Source organism: Chelonoidis abingdonii, chromosome 3, assembly GCF_003597395.2.
Source record: "Chelonoidis abingdonii isolate Lonesome George chromosome 3, CheloAbing_2.0, whole genome shotgun sequence".
Classification (NCBI taxonomy): domain Eukaryota; kingdom Metazoa; phylum Chordata; order Testudines; family Testudinidae; genus Chelonoidis; species Chelonoidis abingdonii.
The window spans coordinates 109,613,870-109,636,263 of record NC_133771.1 but is presented as its reverse complement, the minus strand read 5'-3'; the positions used below and the strand labels follow the sequence as shown (position 1 = coordinate 109,636,263).

The 22,394-nt window shown below is 42.0% G+C and overlaps 1 protein-coding gene across 1 annotated transcript; it reads left to right on the top strand.

Moving 5' to 3' along the window:
- The first annotated feature begins 1,486 nt into the window (after positions 1 to 1,486).
- On the top strand, positions 1,487 to 22,058 carry LOC116819320 (p53 apoptosis effector related to PMP-22-like). Its single transcript, XM_032770965.2, has 3 exons — positions 1,487 to 1,899; positions 20,288 to 20,431; positions 20,724 to 22,058. Exons 1-3 carry the CDS (start codon positions 1,689 to 1,691, stop codon positions 20,936 to 20,938), a joined length of 570 nt encoding a protein of 189 aa, XP_032626856.1. The 5' UTR covers positions 1,487 to 1,688; the 3' UTR covers positions 20,939 to 22,058.
- The last annotated feature ends 336 nt before the right edge of the window (positions 22,059 to 22,394 follow it).

Genomic DNA, 22,394 nt, shown 5'->3' with positions numbered 1-22,394 from the left:
AGCAGACTGGAATTTTTGTGACAATTCCATTTAAATGAAAAAGTTGAAGAGCTTAATGAATACAAAATAAACAATACAATTAGTACAGTTATCCTGTCAGATTTATTTTTATATTAAACTCAGTGTAGTTTGTGCCATCCCTGCAATTCCACATTTCAATATGATGCAGTTTTTTGTTCTGATAATACATAACCATGCTGCAGAAATTGTCACCAGTGAAGCTGCAGGTATTGGCAGTGGAAAGGGTAGGAACAGAGTTTAGGATTGCTGACGTCCCAGCCACCTGCCCACTTCTCTCAGCCAGAGGAACATTTTGATGAGGTGTGGAGCATGGAAGTAGGGGGAGCCCTTTTACTAGTTGATCAATTGCCCAAAAGGTTTCTCTAGCTTAAACTGGAAGACCGCTGTGGATCTATTTCAATATGTATCAGTTATGGGAGTGGCTCTCAACCTTTCCAGACTACTGTATCCCTTTCAAGAGTCTGATTTGTCTTGTGTACCCCAAGTTTCACCTCGCTTAAAAACTACGTGCTTACAGAATCCGACATAAAAATGCAAAAGTACGCCTACCCCGGTTGAGAACCACTGAGTTATGACATCTAACGGTGCACATGTGTATCTTACTGGAGACTGTATGGTGTTCAGTGCTTAAAGTGGTTGCAGAAGATCTGCTTTATTTTGTGTCCATTCCAACTGGTGGTGCATAATATAACATCAGCTTCACAGCACACTGCCCAGGCTCTTTCTCTGGGATGGTCAGCAGTTAAAGGCACAATCCCCAATCCCAGAGGGGCCCAATTCTCCACTACATTATATAGTCTTACTTCTGTGCAAAATGGAAGCAAAGGTTATCACTAGTGCGAATGGAGTAATCTGTTTTAGTAGCATTTACATTTGGGCAATGGAGAATTAGGCCCAAATATTTTACTGCGCCTGCTGAAAATATTCGTAGAGCATAGTCAAATCAAGCCTATTTTCTCCCCATAGAAACATGCACTGCTCCTCAATACTTGCAAGCCATGCCTTACTGTAACTGTCAAATTTCAGCTGTTGATTTTTGCCATAGCTCTTCCAAGAAAGAGTCAGAAATTTTCTTCACTGTCCTAACTTAGTAGTGGCTGAGGAAACATGCTTAAAAGATTTCCCCTTGGAGCAGAGGCCCAGCATGGAACATTTCAGCCTTAAAGGGGAAAGTTTCAGGCAACTATGACAAAAGAGCTTACAATGCAAAATGTTTTTTAACTTTTAGTGTAATTGTGCTACCTGCACCCACTCTAGTGCAAAAGCACCTTGTTTAATCCAAGTTGCTTCTTAGTGGGAAGTGACTGCCAGGAAAGGGTTAAAAGCCCGGGGCCAGGGAGTGTAATGGTGCCTGATGTGTTTACGAATCAGCAGAGAGGAAAGAGAAGCCAGGCAGATGAGCCAGCCCAGCCCTGAAACTTCAGTGCAGCTTAACAGGTTTCTGGTGCCATCGCTTCAGCTCTTAGTCATTGGAATTTAGGTGGAGCTTCCTCCTTCAGTGTCTATTCGGATTAAAAAGCTGCTCTCACTCACACATTCAAACATATACACACACTCTTCAGGAGCCTTCATAAAACCCCTTTGTCCCACGCTGCTGAGTCAATAGCAGAAAAAGCTCATCAGTTTGTGCACCTGGCCTCTAGAGAAGCCACTGACCATTCCACAAGATGGTGCAGTACGGCCTTGACTACACAAGGTGCAGATGGATCTTGCCTCTGATGTTAGGCATAGCGGTCATCTTTGGCCTTATTGCGCTGGCTGGCAGGGGCTGGCTGGAGTCAGAGACGTTGCCCTATCAGCATCAAGCCTCGTTATGGGAAAGCTGTACAAGGTTCAACGGTGACCCTGACTGGACATGCATCTCCCTGATGGACTATGGTAAGTGACTGCAATGGGGGTGGCAGCCCTAGTGAGTCTAGGTCACATGACTGAGCTTACCCCACTGAACTCACGTCTCATCAGTTTGGTGGGATAAAATAGGGTTCACCATTCAGATACATGGAACATTTTTTGGAGAAAGAGTGGAACAAAGGGTGATCTTTTTAGGAAAAAAAGAGGGATGATTGCTATTTTCATAGGGTTAGAGGTTATGTGTGTTCATGGTACAAAGACACACATGGAAACATAGTGCAGGGAACATTTGAATCATGTGAGATTAATTTCTTTGGAAATAACTACAATCTCTGCTTTCCAGAAGTGAATAATTATTGCAGGCCAAGTCCACAAAGCAATAAATAGCAAGCTGTATGGGTAAACTTGAGTTTAGCAAGATGGATCATCCTTCACTGGCAAGGAACTGTTGGGATGTTAAAAAGGAGCTGTGAAGCAGAGATGTCCACAATAAATATCAGGTTGCAGAACGTGCCTCTAAAATTATATCAGGGGCACACCACACCACTTGTGACATGGTTATGAAACAAAATGTTGAAAGGAGAAAGTGTTTTATTCTCTGAGAAGGGTCTGAATTAAGGTTTTCATACTTGAAGAGTTTTGATAAAAGTTTGGACTCTGATGAAGTCCAAATAGATAATGTTAATTCAAGTCATAAGGGCACTTTGGCTAATTGCCTGATTCTCAACTGTTGTGCAGCTTGTATACTTATTTACACCTGTCTAAAGTGAGTGTATAAATACTACCAAATCAGAATAGTAGCATGTTACACTCACCTTATACATATAAATGTCTGTGCAAGATGCACAGCAGTAGAGACACAGACTGTTAGTGTCCATTTGGTTTAGCCTTCCAAAACTGTCATGAAAACGTACCATCCATGCACAGACTGTGCTCGCTGGCCCTGTTCTGCATTGACTGATAGTAATGAAAAGATAATGGTGATTTGTTCACTAGTCAGACAGAAGTTATTCACTCTGGGCTAGTGGAATTTTTCAAGCATGTTTGCTATTTGCTCTATTTGGGGACTCTGTTTCTACCCCTGATGCCCTTTGGCATCCTTCCCCTCCCCAATCCCACATTAATGTTATATTAATCAGTTCCACAATGGGATTGTTTCTCCCTAGGTGCCAGGGACCTGATCCACAAAGGTACTTAGGCACCTAGCCCACAGACTCCGGAATCTATGTCCCTTTTTTAGGTACTGCTATGAGCCACAAAACTCCCACTGCTGCCTAATCCTGCAGGTGCCTAAATTCACTTGGCACCCACGTTTTTTCCTCTGAATGTGTGCACTGCAGTCTCACTGTAGGTGAGTGGGTGCCTATCTCCTGTCTGAGCATGCACACTTTGGCAGCACTGCACGCTGCATGCCTGTCTCCCAGAATGATTCACGGAAGAACGTCAACAAGATGACTACAAGAAAGACAGGCAGCAAGATGGCTAAGTTGTGTGCCTGGTCTGGTAGGTGGCCTCTGATCACACCTGTCAGATCCAGCCCCTCAGGTGAGTTCACACAAAGCAGATGGGAGGAAAGGAGGCAGTCCTCCCTAGTTCAGTTGTTAAGGAACACACCCAGGATGTTTCTCCCCAACCCGGAGGGGGTAGAAGGGATTTGAATAGGGATCTGTTATCTCTTTCAGGTCAGTGGCCTAGGAGATAGTAGGCTATGAGATATTCTGATGTGGGGCTCCCTCAGTCTCTCCTCTCAAAGTTGTTCCACTTTAATAAAGTACGTGAATAATTATATACTAATTGGGCCAGTAAAAGATTTAGAATAACTCTACTATAGCCTGGTTGTTAGAGCACTTGCTGGGGAGATGGCTGAGCCCTATTCAAATCCCTTCTCCCCTTCAAGTGGAGGGGGGACTGAAACCAGGGACCTCCTGCATCCTGGGTGAATACCTGTCTAGTAAGCTAAAGGTTGTAAGGCAGTCCTCCCCCAGCCAATTTGCTTTGGGCCTGGCCTGCATTTAGGCAGCTGAATGCTTATCTTCCCCCAGTTTGTGGATCATTAGCAGAGCTAGGCACCTCCCTGCAGCTGGACTTGGGCGCCTTTCTCCAAGAGACTTAGCACATCTCCATTGGCTAGTGTAGGCAGCTCCCTGCCTTTGTGGATCACCGTCTAAGGCACTTGTATTTCCCCACTCATTGTACAGAGAGCCCAGGTGCCCCACTCAGGCTTTGTGGATTGTGGTCCTGTTCCTGTGATTTTTCTAGGCACCTAAAAGTTCAGCTCAGCATTGCGACACCCAAATTCCTTTGTGGATCTGGACCCATGTCCCTCGCAGACAAAGGGTTGGAATTTAGGGTCCAAGCTGGCCCTGGGCTTTTCATGATGGTCTTTCTTCCCTGCTTTTGTATTTTTCTCAGACAAATCCATTGGAGTTCTATAGCACCTTCCAACTGAGGATTTCAAGTCAATTAAAAAACATCTGTGAATTAATCCTCAAAACACAATAGGCAACTATGATCTCCTATTTATAGATGGGGAAACTGAGGCACAGAAAGGTGAATGTCCACATTTTAAAAAATGTTTACTAATTTTGGGTGTCCAACTTTACACTCCCATTGACTTCATCTGTTGCTCTGCATGCTCAGTGTCTCTGAAAACTAGTCCATAGGTGCATCAAATGGGGCACCCCAGATTAATGGACACTTTTGAAAATTTGGGACTAAATGAATTGCTCAAGGTTGAACAGAAAGTCTTTGGCAAAATTTGGATAGTGAATGCAGAATTCCTGGCTGCTGTTAATCCTGTGTTTTAATCACAAGCTCATGCTTCCGCCCTAGGACTTGCTTTGGATCTGGAGCCCTAGGACTTGCTTTACTAGGACATGCTTTGGATCTGGAGAGAATGGGCAAACTGAGCCCTTTGGATTAAGTTAATTCCATTTTTCATTGACCAGCTCTGAGCTGGAAATCAAAACTGCCTTCCACTGATCCTTTTTGGCTAGAGTAGGAATGCAAATTTTTGGCTCTATAGCCCTCTACCTGAATGCATCATGGTAGGTTTCCTGTGCCTGTAATAAACTCCTGTAATAAAATTTAAAAGTTGTCTTTACTATTGGTATAGACTGAAAACTAAAGCAAAAGGTGCACCTATAATCAGGTTTTTAATAAAAGATGCATTTTATTTGTGTGTTTCTTTTTATCCTCACTAATACAAAAATGTTAAGGAGGACAAGTGTCCAGTATCACAAACCATATCACAAGTATGATTACATTTCCCCCTTTCATAAGCATGGAGACATGAAGAAAGACAATATAGCTATAAGGGGGCAGAAGTGACTTGACATTTTTTGTGAGGAGTGAACACCTTGTTTCTTCCCTATTCCCCTCCTATTGGCTTGATTTCCAGCTTCTCTGCTCTACCCATAATTTAGTGCAGGCCCAAAAGCTGGCACAACAACTTTTTATTTTCTTGACTCTTGGCTACATGAGCTCTCCAGAACAAGGTATGCCTCCGAAAGCCTTAGCCAAAGCCTTTTAAATATTTAATGTATTGTGCTGCAGGCTTTTGATGTGTTTGAACATGCTTGTTGCCTGTTGCTAGAAAATGATTGCTCCTGTTTCGCTAAGTTGAATGTGGTGCACAATAAGATGAAAGAATCTTTAATCCATGCAATCTTTCTATTTTCTCATATTATGCTCGATTCTGTAGTCCTTTGGCATGCAGAACTTATATCAATTTCAATGAAAAATGCCATGCATAGGACAAATGCAGGTTTAAGTCCTTCAGATTTAGTGTCAAATGTTAGGCTTATTTGCAGATCTTGAAAAATCCACACAGTGTTTGTGCACATGCTAAGTGGAATTTCAATATTTGCAGTGACTTGCAAATACAATCCAAGACTAGATTCTAGTCATTATACAGAGCAGGGTTCGGCAACCTCCGGCACGTGGCCCATCAGGAACCACTGGCAGACCATGAAACATTTTGTTTACATTGACCATCTGCAGGCACGGCGCCCCGCAGCTCCCAGTGGCTGCGGATCACCATTCCTTGCCAATGGGAGATGTGGGAAGTGGCGGCCAGTACATCACCTATTTCCTGCCTAAGCCTCAGCGATTCACAAATCAGGAGGGCTACCTAAGACACGTGTGAAGCCTGAGTCTGTAGAGGTCACCTGCCAGATCAGGCCCCTCAAGCATGGGGGTGGAGGGCGGCAAAGAAAGGCCTCCCTTATACCTTTGGCCAGGGGTGAAAAAATAGGTCGGTACGGTGTACTGGTAAGAAATTGGTACTGGCCTGTACACAGCTGATGTTCAAGTGCTGGCATGGCAGCGCTTTAACATAGTGGCCCCTTTTGCGCCCCCCCCGAGCTGCTGACTTGGGGGCAGCTTCCCCGAGGCTGGTGATTTAAAAGGGCCCAGGGCTCCCAGCCACTGCCGCTACCCACCCCAGCCCCGTGTCCATTTGGGGAGAAGGGATTTGAACAAGGACCCATCATCTCTCTCAGGTGAGTGCTTTAATCATTAGGCTACGGAATACTTTGACATACCTCTCCCCAATCTCTCCTATTGAACATGTTCAACTTTAAACAACTGACTAATTACATATTAATTGGGACCATGAAAGAGTTACAAACCTCTATAACCTGGTGCGTGGGGCACTCACCTGGGAGATGGCAAATCCTTTCTTCCATTCAGGAGGAAGGGGAGCTTGAAAGGAAGGTCTCCCACAACCTGGTGGTAAGGGAGGTCATCCATTCCCCTGGCCATTTTGTTTTAGGCTCTGTTTGCAACTAAGGTGGCCGAACACCTATCACCATCAGAGTGAAGTGCCTTTCCACAGTCTAGACTTCGGTGCTTATCTCCAAAAGATTGGTGGGACTTTTCTCACCCCTCTCTGGTCAGCATCTCCCATTGGCTAGCTCCATCTCCACATCTCCCCACGGTGCATGAGCAGCCAGAATCTGGTCCCAAATTAACATGCAGGAGACTTCATTTCTACTTAGTTCAATAAATCAGCATGAGCAGAACATTATAGGGCTTTTCATATTGCCAGATTGAGGGAACAGCCTTTCTCAGCACTGAGCGGCATGAGAACCAGGTTTTCTATCTGTTAGTGGAGTACATTGACCACAGCATATATTATGTACTTCTTTGAAGGAGTGAGGTTGAAATAAAACTCTAACAAAGAGCAACATATTTGAAACTGATAGTCTTGAGCCATAAAGTTATTATCCAGATTTGAATCTAAACTTTCCCTACATTCCAGGATGTTCATATATATGGCTTTGCTTCAAGCCAACCTCTGAACCTAGGTACGACAATGTGGGGCTACTGCTTCTTTAGCGATTCCACTGTCAACATACAAGGCCTGTTAATACCAGTCAAATTTTTGTATCAATAAGAAGAAACGCTATTTGCAGCACAGAGGTCAATTTTAGTAGCTCATGTATTTATATGAAACAACACAATGGGATAATTCAGCAGCTTTCTTTGTACAACATCTCTTTCTCTTAGTAAGTTAGGGACTGTCTTCTTGTTACATCTTTGTACAATGCCTAGTATGATGATGCCCTGATCTATGATCCCTAAGTACTACAGTAATACGAATAATAATAATGTGTGCAAAATTCTCCACTTTCATCCTCCTTGCAATCTCTCACAGACTCTTTATTGAATTGTTCTGTTCTAGAAAGACAAGGTGGGTGAACTAATATCTTTTATTAGACAAACTTGCATTAGTGAGTAGGGTGACCGATTTTATAGGGACAGTCTTGATATTTGGGGCTTTTTTATATATGGGCTCCTATTATCCCCCATCCTCTGTCCCGATTTTTCACATTTGCTGTCTGGTCACCCTATCAGTGAAAGAGACAAGCTTTTGAGCTACACAGAGGTCTTCTTCAGGTCACTCTCTAATATCCTGGGACCGACCCAGCTACAACAACACTGCATGCATGTTCTAGTCTAGTTATTTCCATGATCATCAACACAGTAGTAAGTGGAAACCTACTAACATTCATGGATTAATCCTCTCAGTCCGTCTGCGACGTAGGGTAGCATTAGTACCTCCATTTTATGGGGGACCTGTGGCAGAGTGATTGTGTCTTGGCCAGATTTACAGAGGGATTCTGTGGTAGAGCTGGAAATGGAATGCCCCTCTGAGTCCTAGTTCACTTGCTTAACCACGGTACAATCTTTCCACCCCTTCTTTGCAGGGCAAATTGAAGATAAGAACTTTGTCCTGTCCATACTACAGTTAAAACCTGAAACAAACCGGTTCAGTGTGGTTTTTTTAGGTAGTTTCAATTGCAGAGTGGACAGGTTCTTAGCCACACACTACTTTCTAAACCATCTCTCAAAAGAGCCTTACGTGATTTAAGGTCAAGCCTTAATACAAAACATGCACAGAATTTACTATTCACACAGTAGTTAGACTTTAAAATGCTAGAAAAAAATGGGCTCCTAGTTAAATGTAATAGTTACAATACTGAATATGTCTCAGTTATATTGTTCTTAAGGAACTCTGATAAGAAGGGAAGAAAAGAACAGACATGACTTGATTTTCTTCTTGCTTACAGGAGTAACTTCACTGGAGTAAGTGAGAGGGGAATCAGGCCCACAGCATGGCAGTTCATATTCCTCATTTGCAAATACTGATATACTTTTCTTTATTATTTCAGTTAACCCTTTCACACATTTATTGCCAGGTGCATTTCATCAGAACCTTTGCTAAATACATTATTTCCTTAGTTGGGTAACTAACTCTACAAAGAGCCTCTCAGAAGGCAACAAATACTCTTTATAATCAAATCACTTCCCTAATAATTACAGTCAAATTGCTAAACACTGCTTATGGTGTGAGATGCTGAGGGCTCTAAGCTACCATATGAAAATAGAGGCAGTTGAGGACAATCAAGACGTTGCAGAGATCCCAGCACTTTGCAGGCTCAGACAATGAACTCTCTTAAGCACGCACCATTCAGTTACTTTTCCGAACCTTTCACGCAGGAGGTAACTGTGCTGAGGATTTATGAATGTATGTGGGTAAAGACAGTACCGTGTTGTCGTTTTTCTTTAGTTGGGTCATTTCTTCAGAGAGTCTGACAGGATGGAGTGATGATGATTCCTCCATAGTAAGAGCTAGATAGAAGTCCCATTATAAGGTTGACTTGAATGACTTTGGGAGGATAAACAAGCAAACAAGAAAATCTCTCAGGCTATGTCTACACTACACACCTTACAGCTGCACAACTGCACTGCTGTAAGGTCTCCCATGTGGCCGCTCAATGCTGATGGGAGAGAGCATGCCCATTGGCATAGCACTGTCCACATTGGTGCTTTTGTCGGTGAAACTTATGTAGGTCAGAGGGGTGATTTTTCACACCCCTGACCAACAACAGTTATACTGACAGCAGTGCTAGTGTAGACATGGCCTCATGCTTTCACATTTTTCATGGCAAGGCTTGTTGACAGCTGGTATCTGTTCTGAACAATTTTGAACAAGATTGTAGGAGAATATTATAGTATTCCCAAGCTCCTCCTGGGAACTTTTGCAAAGTGTCTTTAGAAAGTTCTTGATCAGTCAAAAATCCCAATGGTTTCAAACTAGTCAGCTTTGACTGAGTAAGAACTGCAGGATTTACCCAATGATGCTAAAGGAGGAGAACTTGGACCACAGCTAGACATTTACTAGAGGAGAAATGACTCTACACTATCATGGTAAATAAGGTCCAAGCTGATCTGGAAACTCTCATACCATTTAATGCACCGGATTTTAAATCAGTTTAAGGGGAATTAGGAAGTTGTGTGTGTGCAGGCGGTGGAGCTATGACTCTTTGAGGCACTGTGCATGCTATATGGGTGAAAGCATTAATATGTGCAGACATATATGTGACACATATGTGTTGCAAATAACATTTAATTTTGATCTAAGCGCTGCTTGATGATAACTGTAGGGCCAGATTCTGATGCTTTTACTGACACTGAATAGAGCCTTCCTCCACAAACAATTCCACTGAAGTCTCTGGAGCTAGCTACAGAGGAAGCTGCTATCCAATAAGAGTAATAATAATTAGTTCTTATGCAGTGCTTTTCACTAATATATTGCAAAGAAGGTCAGCATCAATTATCCTCATTTTACAACAGGTGACACTGAGGCACGGAGCTGCAAAGTGATTGCCCAAAGTCACCAATAGGCCAGAGACAGGAATAGAACTGTTAGCCTCCTAAAACCAAGTCCAGTGATTTCTCTGCTAGACCTTGATGCCTCTATATTGAGTAAAATATCAGAATCTGTCCCTAAATATACAACTATAACAGACTCTTTCTGTAATTCCCAATCACATGTTAACCAACCTATCAACAGCCAATAACAGTGCAGCAGCAACAATTGTTAATATTGTCTTCTTGTTCAGTCACAGGGAGAAGAAATGAGCAAACAGTATCATGTCTCTCCCTGTAGGCTTTTTTGTTTCTTGGGTGGGAAGGATTTAGTTTCTATTAGAAAGTTAGCTCCAGATTCACAGCCACTCCCTACCCAGGGAAACTCCTTCACTGCAATTAAAGCTAGCCACAGCAAGGTTTATGAACACAGTTTGCTCATATTCTGCTGCAAACTATAGACTAAGAGTTAGCTGATTAAAAATTCTTGGTTTTGGAAATGAGATGTAAATCCATTGTGCTTCAGCCAGATATAAAAGTGCGAGCAAGCTGTGGGAAAAGGATACACTACTATTTTGCTTAATAGTCATTGTTTGTAAGCTGAGTTACAAAAGAAGAAGATCCCTTTTAGGTTATTTTAGGTTATTTTAATCAACTCATCTTTAATCCTTGATAAGGTCTTCTGTCCAAATAGCAGTAACAGCTAGAAAACAGATATAATATGCTACATTGGGATTAATAGACATAATTTACCTGGATTGGTTTATTAGTATGCTACACATTTTTTCCAAACCCTTCTAGTTAAAATTTAGCTCAAAATAGACTGAATGAGGCAAACCATGTATCAAACCAGGCATCAAAACATGTAAAATTAAGGACTGATCCTGAGGATGCCCATAATTCCTATTGAAATTGGTGTGAACTGTGAGTACTTGGTGCCTCTCTCCTGATCAAGCCAATTTTGAGGCATTGGCATGCATGTTACTTGTAATACCTAACTCACTCCTCTGCTGCTCCCTTTGATGATTCTTCTACACCCTGTGTTGTTCCCTTCCTAGCACTAAGCATCAGGGAGGATCTCTCATTAGCACAAAGCTTTGTTGGACTCCCTTCTAAATCAAGCTCCTGCATGTCAAGTGTGTTTATGCCGAGGAGAGTAGCTGAAACTGAACCACTCCCTCTAGACAGTGGGGAAAAAAAATCCTGGTCAAACAAACAACTCTTCAAGTTGAAACGTTTCCTAAACTGAGCTGCTTCCCTCAAAAGGAGGAGGGTCTTCAGGCATGTCAAAACTGTGGACTCTGGGTTTTTAACAAATATGTTAATGAGTGTGTAGATGATGCTGTCTGGAAATAGAAAGATGATGACAAGATGAAGGTCTGTTTGCTTTTAATGAGAAACAGTCTGTTTTGAGTTTGAGAAGCCCGATTACCAGCAGTTAGGCCATGTCTGCAGTACCACTTAAGTTGGCAAAATTTATGTTGCTCAGGGGTGTGAAAAAAACATCTTCCTGAGCGACACAAGCACCGGTGTGGACAGCGCTTTGTTGGCTGTCTCGTCCCCTCACCTCATTGGGATAGTTCAGTGGCTGTCTCCCCCACTCACTAGTTTGATGGCTTTGTAGGTAAATGTATTTCTATGGTCTCTCCTTGCTCAGTTTACACTGAAGACACATTTGAGCAGGTGGAATCACACTCCTTGATCTAGGGTGCAGTCCCTTAACCCTTACCTGCCAAACATATTTTAAGAACATAGTTCCAGCACATTTATAGTTTTTCATATATCACCAGGCAACACTATTAATGACCAGCATGTAACCAGTTAGTGTATGATACCTTACATCTGTTAGATACAGGTTATGACAACAGTGAATAGGAGTACACTCCACTGCTCAGGCCAGCTGAGACTCACTGCTAGATCCCCTTGCTCTCTGACATTGGGATGCTCTTAGGATCAAAGTATTATTCCATTTTCAGTGCAGGTCTGGCATTTCATATTGTCTTCTGTTTTTTTAAATTAAAGCTTCTCTTGTTTAACACAGCTGTGTCACTCACCACAATGTCACACAGGAACTGCAGAGGTTGTTGACTGAACAACGCCTATTAAAATGATAATTTGATGATAATATAAATAATTGTGGAGATGTATGAACAGCTGACAATAGATTTATTTTTCTTTTAAATGCTGGTTATGTCTTCAGCTTCAGGGCAGAAGGAATTAAAAGTTGAGGAATTGTGCTCTTATTAATCACACAAGGAGATAGATATCGGAGCTGTCCATGATTTCATCCTGTTGAGCCAGGCCTAGGGTACTTGGTAGTTCACATGAAGTGGAGTACCCATGCCATGAATAAACACAGCGAGGGGATGGAATGGTGTGGATGGGAATACTTGTACACAATGTGGGCTAGTACACAAGAATCCAGAATCTTTGGTTTGTTTTGTATAAGGCAATTAGGTTATGAGGTGTATTTTCAATGTGTTGTGACCCTTGTGTTATCACAGAAAATCTGGAACAACAAACATGTAAAAAAAAAATTCAGTGTGGGTTTCAAGATTTTGAATATAAGACATCACCGGGAAGATATTACCCCAAATTAAATTTACATCTTTTTGTGCAGAAAACAGCCCTTCAATTATATGTAAAACTGGAATACATGAGGAGGTAAGTCAGGAAAATCAGAAAGCAACATTCCTAGTAGCTCTGAATCTAGGGTGACCAGATATCCTGATTTTATAGGGACAGTCCTGGTTTTTGGGTCTTTTTCTTATATAGGCTCCTATTATCCCCTACCCCCTGTCCCAATTTTTAACATTTGCTGTTTGGTCGCCCTATAAGAATCCCTAATAAAAGTCTTAAATCTACATTTGACTGAAGACTTGCCTTATCAAAGAATACTTGGATTCCCGGTTACACTGTTGCCACAACATTTCCTTTGGATAGCCTAACCATCCACAAATCAAACAAATATAGCTAGAAGGACCATTCCTCACTCTGCTTATATGAAAATAAAGATTTGGGTTCTTTTCTACTTGTCCCAATACAAGGCCTTCCCCATTTCCAAAGACAAAAACTTAAAAACATTGACAGTTGTAATGAGATTTTAAGACTGGAAAGTATATAGTTTCCTAGCATTTAATAATTATCGTACACATTCTTTGATTTGGTGGTAAAGAGAAACAAGAAGAAACCAGCAGACATGCCATTCAAGTGATGATGATATCATTTTAAAATGCTGGTGTACATTGGAAAATGCTAATTCACCAAAACTTTTTGAAGGAAAGGATCAGTTTAGACAAATTTCCACTTTTGAAAAAAGTTTCAAAATGTTTAATTTCAAACTTTTCTAAATGAAATTTTTTTCATTTTTTGTTTGAAAATTCTTTTTGTTTCAAAATTTACATTACTTATAGTAAAATACACATATATTGCATATAGAAAAGTCAAAATTGAAACAACCCATTCCAAAATTTTTCTTGGATTTTCAGTTGGGTGACAATCTAAGATTTTGATTTTTTGTCCTGATTTAGGATGGAAAAACTCAAAATTTTGAAAATTCTCACAGGACAGGAAAATCATTTCATGTCCAGCTCTAGTATTTAGGGATTCACTGAGATAAATTGCTGTTTTTTTTTTCCTCTGCTGACCAGCTTTAAACACACACACAAAAATTATTCTGCAGTTCTCTCAGCTGCTTGATTGATCTCAGGCAAATAATTGTGTGTTTTTATGGACTTAGCTTGACATCCTGAAAGCTAAGTAAACTGCTACTCTCTTTGTGTTTTGTTTAGTTTGAGTTTTAAATGGGCTGGACTAGAACCTGTGACCTGTCTCATGTATACTGAGTCTGTGTATATTTGTGAAAAATTGTTGATCTGATCGGATTCCACACTTCCATGAAATGTGTTAACATTCTCATAGGTGTTTATACTTTACCCACATGTTAAAGCAAAACATAAAAACACAGTGGATAATAAATAATGTGAGAGACTTAGGACCAATTTCTGCCCTCATTTACACTAGTGCAACCTCATCATTTTCAACCCCACTAAATTGCGTTGTTACATGTGAGATGGATTTGGCCCAATGAGTTTTAAACTAGATTGAGCCTTTGCTCTGTGTTTTCTGCAAGGTGCCCAGGGAGTCAAATTTCTTTCTTTACTCCCTCCTTTTTCAGAGGGAAATAACTATTATTGGTTCTTTTCCCATACCCTCCTTGCCTACCTGCTCATGGCCCATCCCTCAGGCTTCAGCCACAATGTAGGAAACACTAAAGTGGCTGTGCAGGGGGCCATGTGGTATTACTGCCTGTAACTTCCTTGTGTTGTTACTTAAAACCAAATAGCAATTGCTACACTAGATCAGACCCATGGTTCATCTAATCCAGTATCCCGTCTCTGACAGTGGCCAGTGCCAGGTGCCTCAGAAAAAGGTGTAAGAAACCCATAGTAAGGAAGTACAGGATATTTGGACCCCATCTTAGGTATCCTCCTGCTCTCTAATAGGTAGAGATTGGCTTAAGGCCTGAAGCATAAGTTTTAACATTCCTTCTAAAATTGTTGTTATAATTAGTTATTATAACTCTTGATATTCTTTATCCTAAATATTCAATTCTTTTTTGAATCTTACTAAGTTCTTGACCCCAGTGACTTTCTGTGGCAGAGAATTAATCTCATGGTTGGTGAACAAGTTTTTCCTTTTATCAGTTTTGAATTTCCCACCTTTAAATTTCATTGTTCTTGTTATGAGACAGGAGAACAGAGATAGAGAAAGAGAAAGAAGGAGAGAGAGAACAGAAGATCCTGATCTACCTTTTCTAAACCTTGCATCATTGTAATATACCTTTATCATGTTCTCTCTTATTTATCTTCTTTCTGAGGAAAACATCCCAGTGTTTTCAATCTCTTTTCAGAGGAGAGTTTTTTCCATTCCCTCACTCATTCTTGTTACTCTTTTTGGAATCCCCGCCAGTTCTGCAATATCCTTTAACAGACAGGGTGGCCAGTGTTGCACACAGCATGTTATATTGATATTTATATCAAGGCATGTTAGTTTTTCTGACTGCAGCTGCAGGTTGACCAGAGATCTTCACTGAGCTGTTGACAGTGACATCCAGGTCCCTGTCACAATCTGGGCCTGGGTTAATCTAAATCATCATGACCCTACTGAAACACAAAATTAGGAGATATATCAAAATTGTTAATAGAGTTAATCAACAAAAGTCTGTTTTTAGACTAAATCTCTGATGTAGCATTCTGCAGCTTAGATTTAGTTTGAACACATAGCATCTTAAAGTCTTTACATCTTCAAAGCTGAATCTTTAAAACCTTGATTTAAAATTGTCCTCTGCTGCAGAAGATGGAGTTAGAAACCTGCAATGGTTGGGTGACTAAGCAATGCAGAAGATGTAAGAATCCTGTAGTGAGCATGTTTGTTCTTGCCGTATAGCCAACTCCCTTAAGGCAGGGAGTATGCCAGTGTCTCCCAATGTGCCTTCCTACAGAGTCATGGCATTTGCAATACTACTGGGAGAAAAACCTGGTTAGTGGCATGAAGAGGTGGGGAGCAGGGTGGATGAGAGAGTCCCATCCCCACCCCTCCCCAGCCAAATGGCAGGGGTCCCTCAGGGCTGGTTCAGCTGGCACTGGGGGTGGGAAGGGAGAAAAAAGTTTTTTTAATGGGGGGGGGGAGAATTAGTGAAATGTAATGAACAGAAATGGAACATGAGTCATAAAGCAATGGGAGATGGTCAAAACCTTCATGAACTGTTGAGAGAAAGAGAGATAGACCAGAGGATTGGGTCAGAATTTTCTCCCTCTATTTGTGCTATGCTTGGTCTGGAAGCTGAGTGAGGAGAACGGCTTACTGCCATCTCCGCATGCTCCCAGTCACCAGCGTTGCTGGGGGTTGATTTGGCCCACTGTGCAAGTTAGAGCGACTTAAAAGCCCAAAGGGCCATTACACCATCTGGAGCTTGGTGAAGCACAGCAACGCAGTGGCAATGTCCGCCATACCTGACCATAAGCTGACAGACTTCCTATGCTGGGTGAGATGATGTAGAGCTGGTGTACCCTAAGGCAGAGGTGGGCAAACTTTTTGGCCCGAGGGCCAGATTGAGATTGCGCAACTGTATGGCGGGCTGGGAAGGGAAGGCTGTGCCTCCCCAAACAGCCTGGCCCCTGCCCCCTATCTGCCCTCTATCCGCCTCCTCCCACTTCCTGCCCCCTGATTGCCTCCCTAAGAACCCCCAACCCATCCAATGCCCCCTGCTCCTTGTCCCCTGATCACCCCCTCCTGGGACCCCTGCCCCCTATCCAACCCTCCTGCTCCCTATCCCCTGACTGCCCCAACCCCTATCCACATCCCTGCCCCCTGACAGGCCCCCCGGGACTCCCACTTCCAACCCTCCTTTTTCCTCATCTCCTGACACCCCTCCCGAACCTCTACCCCATCCAACTGCCCCCTCCTCCGACTGCCCCCCAGGACCCTCAGCTCCCTTACCCAACCCCCCTGCTCCCTGCCCCCTTACCAGCAGCAGGAGCTCTCAGCCATGGCACCTGGCCAGAGCCAGCTGAACTCCCCATGCTGCCCAGCGGGAGCAGCGGGCCAGAGCATGGCCCACGTGGCGGAGTGGCTGCAGGGGAAGGGGCACAGTGGGGGAAGGGCCAGGGATTAGAGTCCCCATCTGGGAGCTCAGGGGCTGGGCAAGACGGTCCCGTGGGCTGGACGTGGCCCGCGGGCCATAGTTTTCCCACATCTGCCCTAAGGTGTGTAAAGCTCAGTATGTCTATAGTGCAATTAAACACCCATGGTTGGTGCATGTCACCTGACTAAGGCTCACAGGGCAGGGGCTACAGGGCTGTTTATTTGCAGTGTAGACATTTGAGCTCTGGCTGGAGCTTGGGCTATGGGACCCTTCCCTCTTGTGGGGTCCTAGATCTGCGGCTCCACAATTAAATAGTCCCTTGGTCTGAGCCCCATGAGGCCAAGTCAGCAGAGACAGGCCAGCCATGGGTGATTAATTGCAGAGTAGACAATTAGGGATTCCCTCATGCTGGGGAGAATCCTTACCTACCTGGTTAAAGCAGCTTTACAGCCTTTTTGCTCTGAATTAGTTCTATTGCTGGTACAGTTCCTGGTATTGGTTAGTTATTATATCACCTCAGAAATAGCTGCATTGATTGAGATTCTCTAAATTTAAATTCAAAAGTTTGCATTAATGCAATCTTCTGGATGCACATTTGACTGCCACAGGAATCATTGTTACCTCTACCACGTTGCACATCCTGTAGGTTATATGGCATACTTGAACAAAACATAATGTAGCAAGATTTAAAAAGTAAAGTGGAAATACTTGCCTCGAGAAACACAGACAAGGTAACAGTGTTATGGGAACCTTAACTTCTGCATATCCTTGTACAGTGTGATGCTTAAACTGCATCATCTTATATTGTATTAACAGGGCTGCATGTAATTTGTTTGCTTCTTTTAAGGAGAAAAAGAATGCAGCCCATATGAGCACAGGTCCATTTCTTGTACTTTAGTGCTGCTTTTATGTAGTGTGCACTCTTTTCATTGTGCCAATATTACAGATGCATTTCAAGAGGTGAACACATAATAAAGTCATCACTGTCATATTTAACAGAACATCACAGGAAAGAAGAAAAAAAACCCAAGATAATCAGAGAACATTTGGGACTTGCTATCCAATGGAACAAGGAAGCCAAAGATTGGCCTTGATTTTCCCTAATAACATAAGAATGGCCATACTCGGTCAAACCAAAGGTCCATCTAGCCCAGTATCCTGTCTTCCGACAGTGACCCAGAGGTCCCAGAGAGAATGCTTTCAATGCCAGGGTCCCAGAGGGAATGAACAGAACAGGCAATCATCAAGTGATCCATCCTCTATCACTCACTTCCAGCTTCTGGCAAACAGAGGCTAAGGACACCATCTCTGCCCATTCTGGCTAATAGCTATTGATGGACCTGTCCTCCATGAATTTATCTAGTTCTTTTTTTGAACCCTGTTATATTCTTGGTCTTCACAACATCCTCTGGCAAAGTGCTCCACAGGTTGACTGTGTGTTGTGTGAAGAACTACTTCCTTTTGTTTGTTTTAAACCTGCTGTCTATTAATTTCATTTGGCAACCCCTAGTTTGTGTGTTATCAGCAGAAGTAAATAACACTTTCTTATTTACTTTCTCCACACCAGTCATGATTTTATAGACTTCAATCATATTGCTCCTTAGTCATCTCTTTTTCAAGTTGAAAAGTCCCAGTCTTATTAATCTCTCCTCATACGGAAGCTGTTCCATACCCCTAATCATTGTTGCTGCCTTTTTCTGAACCTTTTCCAATTCCAATATATCATTTTTGAGATGAGGCGACCACATCTGCACACAGTATTCAAGATGTGGATGTACCATGGATTCATATAGAGGCAATATGATATTTTCTGTCTTATAATCTATTCCTTTCTTAATGATGCCCAACATTCTGTTTGCTTTTTTGACTGCCACTGCACATTGAGAGGATGTTTTCAGAGAACTAACCACAGTGACTCCAAGATCTCTTTCTTCAGTGGTGACAGCTAATTTAGACCCCATCATTTTATATGTGTAGTTGGGATTATGTTTTCCAATGTGCATTACTTTGCATTTATCAACACTGAATTTCATCTGCCATTTTGTTGCCCAGTCACCCAGTTCTGTGAGATCTCTTTGTTGGTCTTCATGGTCTGCTTTGGACTTAATGATCTTGAGTAGTTTTGTATCATCTGCAACTCTATTTGCTTCCCCAACCAAGGCTCACTGAGCCCAAAGATCATCTCACCACTTTTGTATTTCAAACATCTTGAGCTCTGGAGGCCTTAGTTCATTCTGGAGTGCAAAGTGTAAGGGCCTGGGAGATCTGAAATCATCTTGACATCTAATGATCATTGTTTACACTTGTGTGGTGCTTTATAGATTTAGTGTGGGCTCAAGTGGTTGAGGAGCACAAGTCCCAGTGAAAGTCAATGAGTCACTTAGGTTCTTTTGAAAAAAAGAACAGGAATACTTGTGGCACCTTAGAGACTAACAAATTTATTTCAGCATAAGCTTTCATGGGCTACAGCCCCACTTCATCGGATGCATGTAGTGGAAAATACAGTAGGCAGATATATATACATATACACAAACACAGAGAGAACATGAAACTATGGGTGTTACCATACACACTATAAGGAGAGTGAACAGTTAAGGTGAGCTATTATCAGCAGGAGAGAAAAAGAACTGTTTGTAGTGGCAATGAAAATGGCCCATTTCCAGCAATTGACAAGGAGATGTAAGGAACTAGGTGAAGGCGGGGAGATTAGCATGGGGAAATAGTTTTACTTTGTGTAATGGCCCATCCACTCCCACTCTTTATTCAAGCCTAGTTTGATGGTGTCCAATTTGCAAATTAATTCCAATTCAGCAGCCTCTCGTTGAAGTCTGTTTTTGAAGGTTTTTTGTTGTAATATTGCAACTTTTAGGTCTGTAATCGAGTGGCCAGGGAGATTGAAGTGTTCTCCAACTGGTTTTTGAATGTTATAATTCCTGACATCTGATTTGTGTCCATTTATTCCTTTACGTAGAGACTGTCCAGTTTGGCCAGATATACATGAAAGGTGCTCTCCACATGCAAACCTTAGGGTCATGATCTATCCCTGCTTGTTTGTGTCTGATGTATAGATTTGCCAAATAATGCCAAACTTTTATGTTCACATACCAGCATTGTATGCTAATATAGACGTTTTTTTTAAATGGAAAATTTTAAGTTGCCTTTGAGGAAGAACCTCCTCTTCATTTGATGCCTATGCATAATACCCATTGGTGCCATGATAGACATATACAACAGATCCATGACTGCCACTCGTTGAACAAATGCCCTGTATTAGTGAAATAAGATAAGGTTGTTATCTGGTTATTCTTACATTCTGCTTTTTCTTCCTCAGTGCATAATACTTAATATTGAAATTCCCTGACATTCCAATAACATACTGTTAAGAATTAATGTTTGTTTAAACATCATACATTGTGCATTAACTCTCTGCTGGATCAGAACCATTCTGTACATTCTAAACCAGTCAAAGGAGAGTAGGTGGCTGTGTTCTCTCCTTGAGAGTTTACCCTCTTCTCACTTTTGTCTGAAATGAAAACACTTCATTTTTAAGGCAGGCATGAATCTACTTTAATGCGTTGTTGTCTTCATAATATGTTTTCTTTCTGATTTCAGCCTGGGGGAGAGCAGCTGCTGCCACATTCCTTGTTGGCTATATCATTCTGGTCATTTGTTTTGCCCTGGCCATCATAGCATTCGCCATTGATACGCTTCGGTTCAACTTCATACGAGGAATTGGAGGCTTGCTCTTTGTTGCTGGTAAGACTGTGTATGAGGAAAAGGTTGCCTTTTAAAATGGTACCCGTTGTAAAATTAATACATGCCTTATTTGACTCTTCAAACAAAAGAGTCTATGCGCAGTTCTATAGCCACTTGGCACTTGGAAACATCAATTAAAATCAAAGGAAAGTCCACTCAAGTAGTAAATCCTCAAACCTCTAAAACAAAGGTGAATTTGGCTAGAGATAACATCAAGGCAGAAACTTGAATGGATACCAGTTTAATCACTCATTCTGACTTTTTGTGGTTATTGTCTTTTCTCTTTTTTCAGCTGTGTTCTCGGTCATGGGCCTGGTCATTTATCCAGTGAAGTTCACAAATGAAATTGACCTGAGAGGAGTCAATATGTTCAGCTGGGCCTATGGCTTTGCTTGGACCACCACCATTATGGAAATAGGCCTGGGGTTCTTCTTCTGCTGCCTCCCGAATTACGAAGATGAGATCCTGGGCAACGTCAAGCCCACATATTTTTATACTTCCCCATAAATACTAGAAACAACAGGAGAGGTGCCTTACTGTTGTTTTGATATTTAGAGTCCAGAGATACATACAGACTATCTTATTTTTACAGAGTATTATGACCAGGAATTAGTAGAAAGGCTTGAAAACTTTTTTATGCAAGTAGAAATATAGTGTTGGAGTTATAGAATAGAATATCTAAATTGTTCTGAATTTTCCTCTTTGATGTGGGTTTGTTAGCGTTAATTATTCTACCATTTTGTATTGCTCCATTACTTCCCATTAGTAGGAGTGTGAGGTGGTTCTGGTATTGGTGTTTCAAGCATTTGTGTTTTTATTTAATTTCAAACAAGCCTTTTAATTCCTCAGGGAATCAGTTATGGGACCAGACAACACAAATCCTGGTTCCCTGAGGCAAAGCAGCTCAGGAAAACCAGATACCATGATATGTGGGTTTATTTGTATAATTTAACCTGAAAACTTAAATTTGGTTGCTTAAAAAACCTGCCTACCCACTTTGTGCCACCATTGCCAATAATTCAGTCACCACTTCGTAACTTTGTTTCCTCTTTTATTCATAAAAAATATAACACTTAGAGTCAGAGACGAGATAGAGAAAACTACTTCCTTGTTTCTAACAAGCCATTTTCATTTCTCTCAATGCTTTTGTTGCAAAGTTAGTTGCTAAATGGTCAAAGGTCAGAATAAGAAGAAAAATAAACTGTCTTCAAATACCACTAAACATAACCAAGTATTATCACTGTGTAGTGTGCACTGCAATCCAAGCAGTCTGAAAAATCCTGGGTGAGATTCTGGGCTGCTACTCAGTGGAGTAGCACAGGATTAGCACACTGAGGGAGGGGGACAAAAGTGGCTTTAAGTCATCCTTTCACCCTTCAGATTCTGGGCTGCTCTGAGGGCTGGAGAGACCCCTGCTGTAACACAGAGAGTCCTGAGGAACTGTTTAAGTTATGTCAGTCTCACCAGGTTGCCCTATGGGCAGCAGCGCTGTCCAAACCTCTATAGACCTATGTGCTATGGCTCCACCCATGACCCGCCTCCTCTGCTCCTAACCCCATCCTTGGCACGGGGCCTATGCCAACGCCTCAGGAGTCCTTGAAGGACAGCCTGTTTCTGTCTTCTTCAATTTCTGCACCATTGGAATTCTTCCCCCACCAAATCTAGGGCTTTTAGAGCCCCTTTATGCCATTCGAGCCCTTTTACCTGGTAGCAGAGGGCCAGAGCTGGCAGGGGAATTTCACCTCTTTTTACCCCTATGACCCTCATCCCTATAGTATTCAATTGTATCTATACTATTGAACTGCTGGAATTTGAATTTAGAGTTATTAAACAAGTTAAAACAAAATCCCTTTCTTATTGGGCTCTTTCATTTAGATCTATTATTTTTTGAGTCGAAAGTGTGTGTGTGTGTGTGTGTGTATGTTGCATATATAATATGCACACACACAAATACACTCTCACA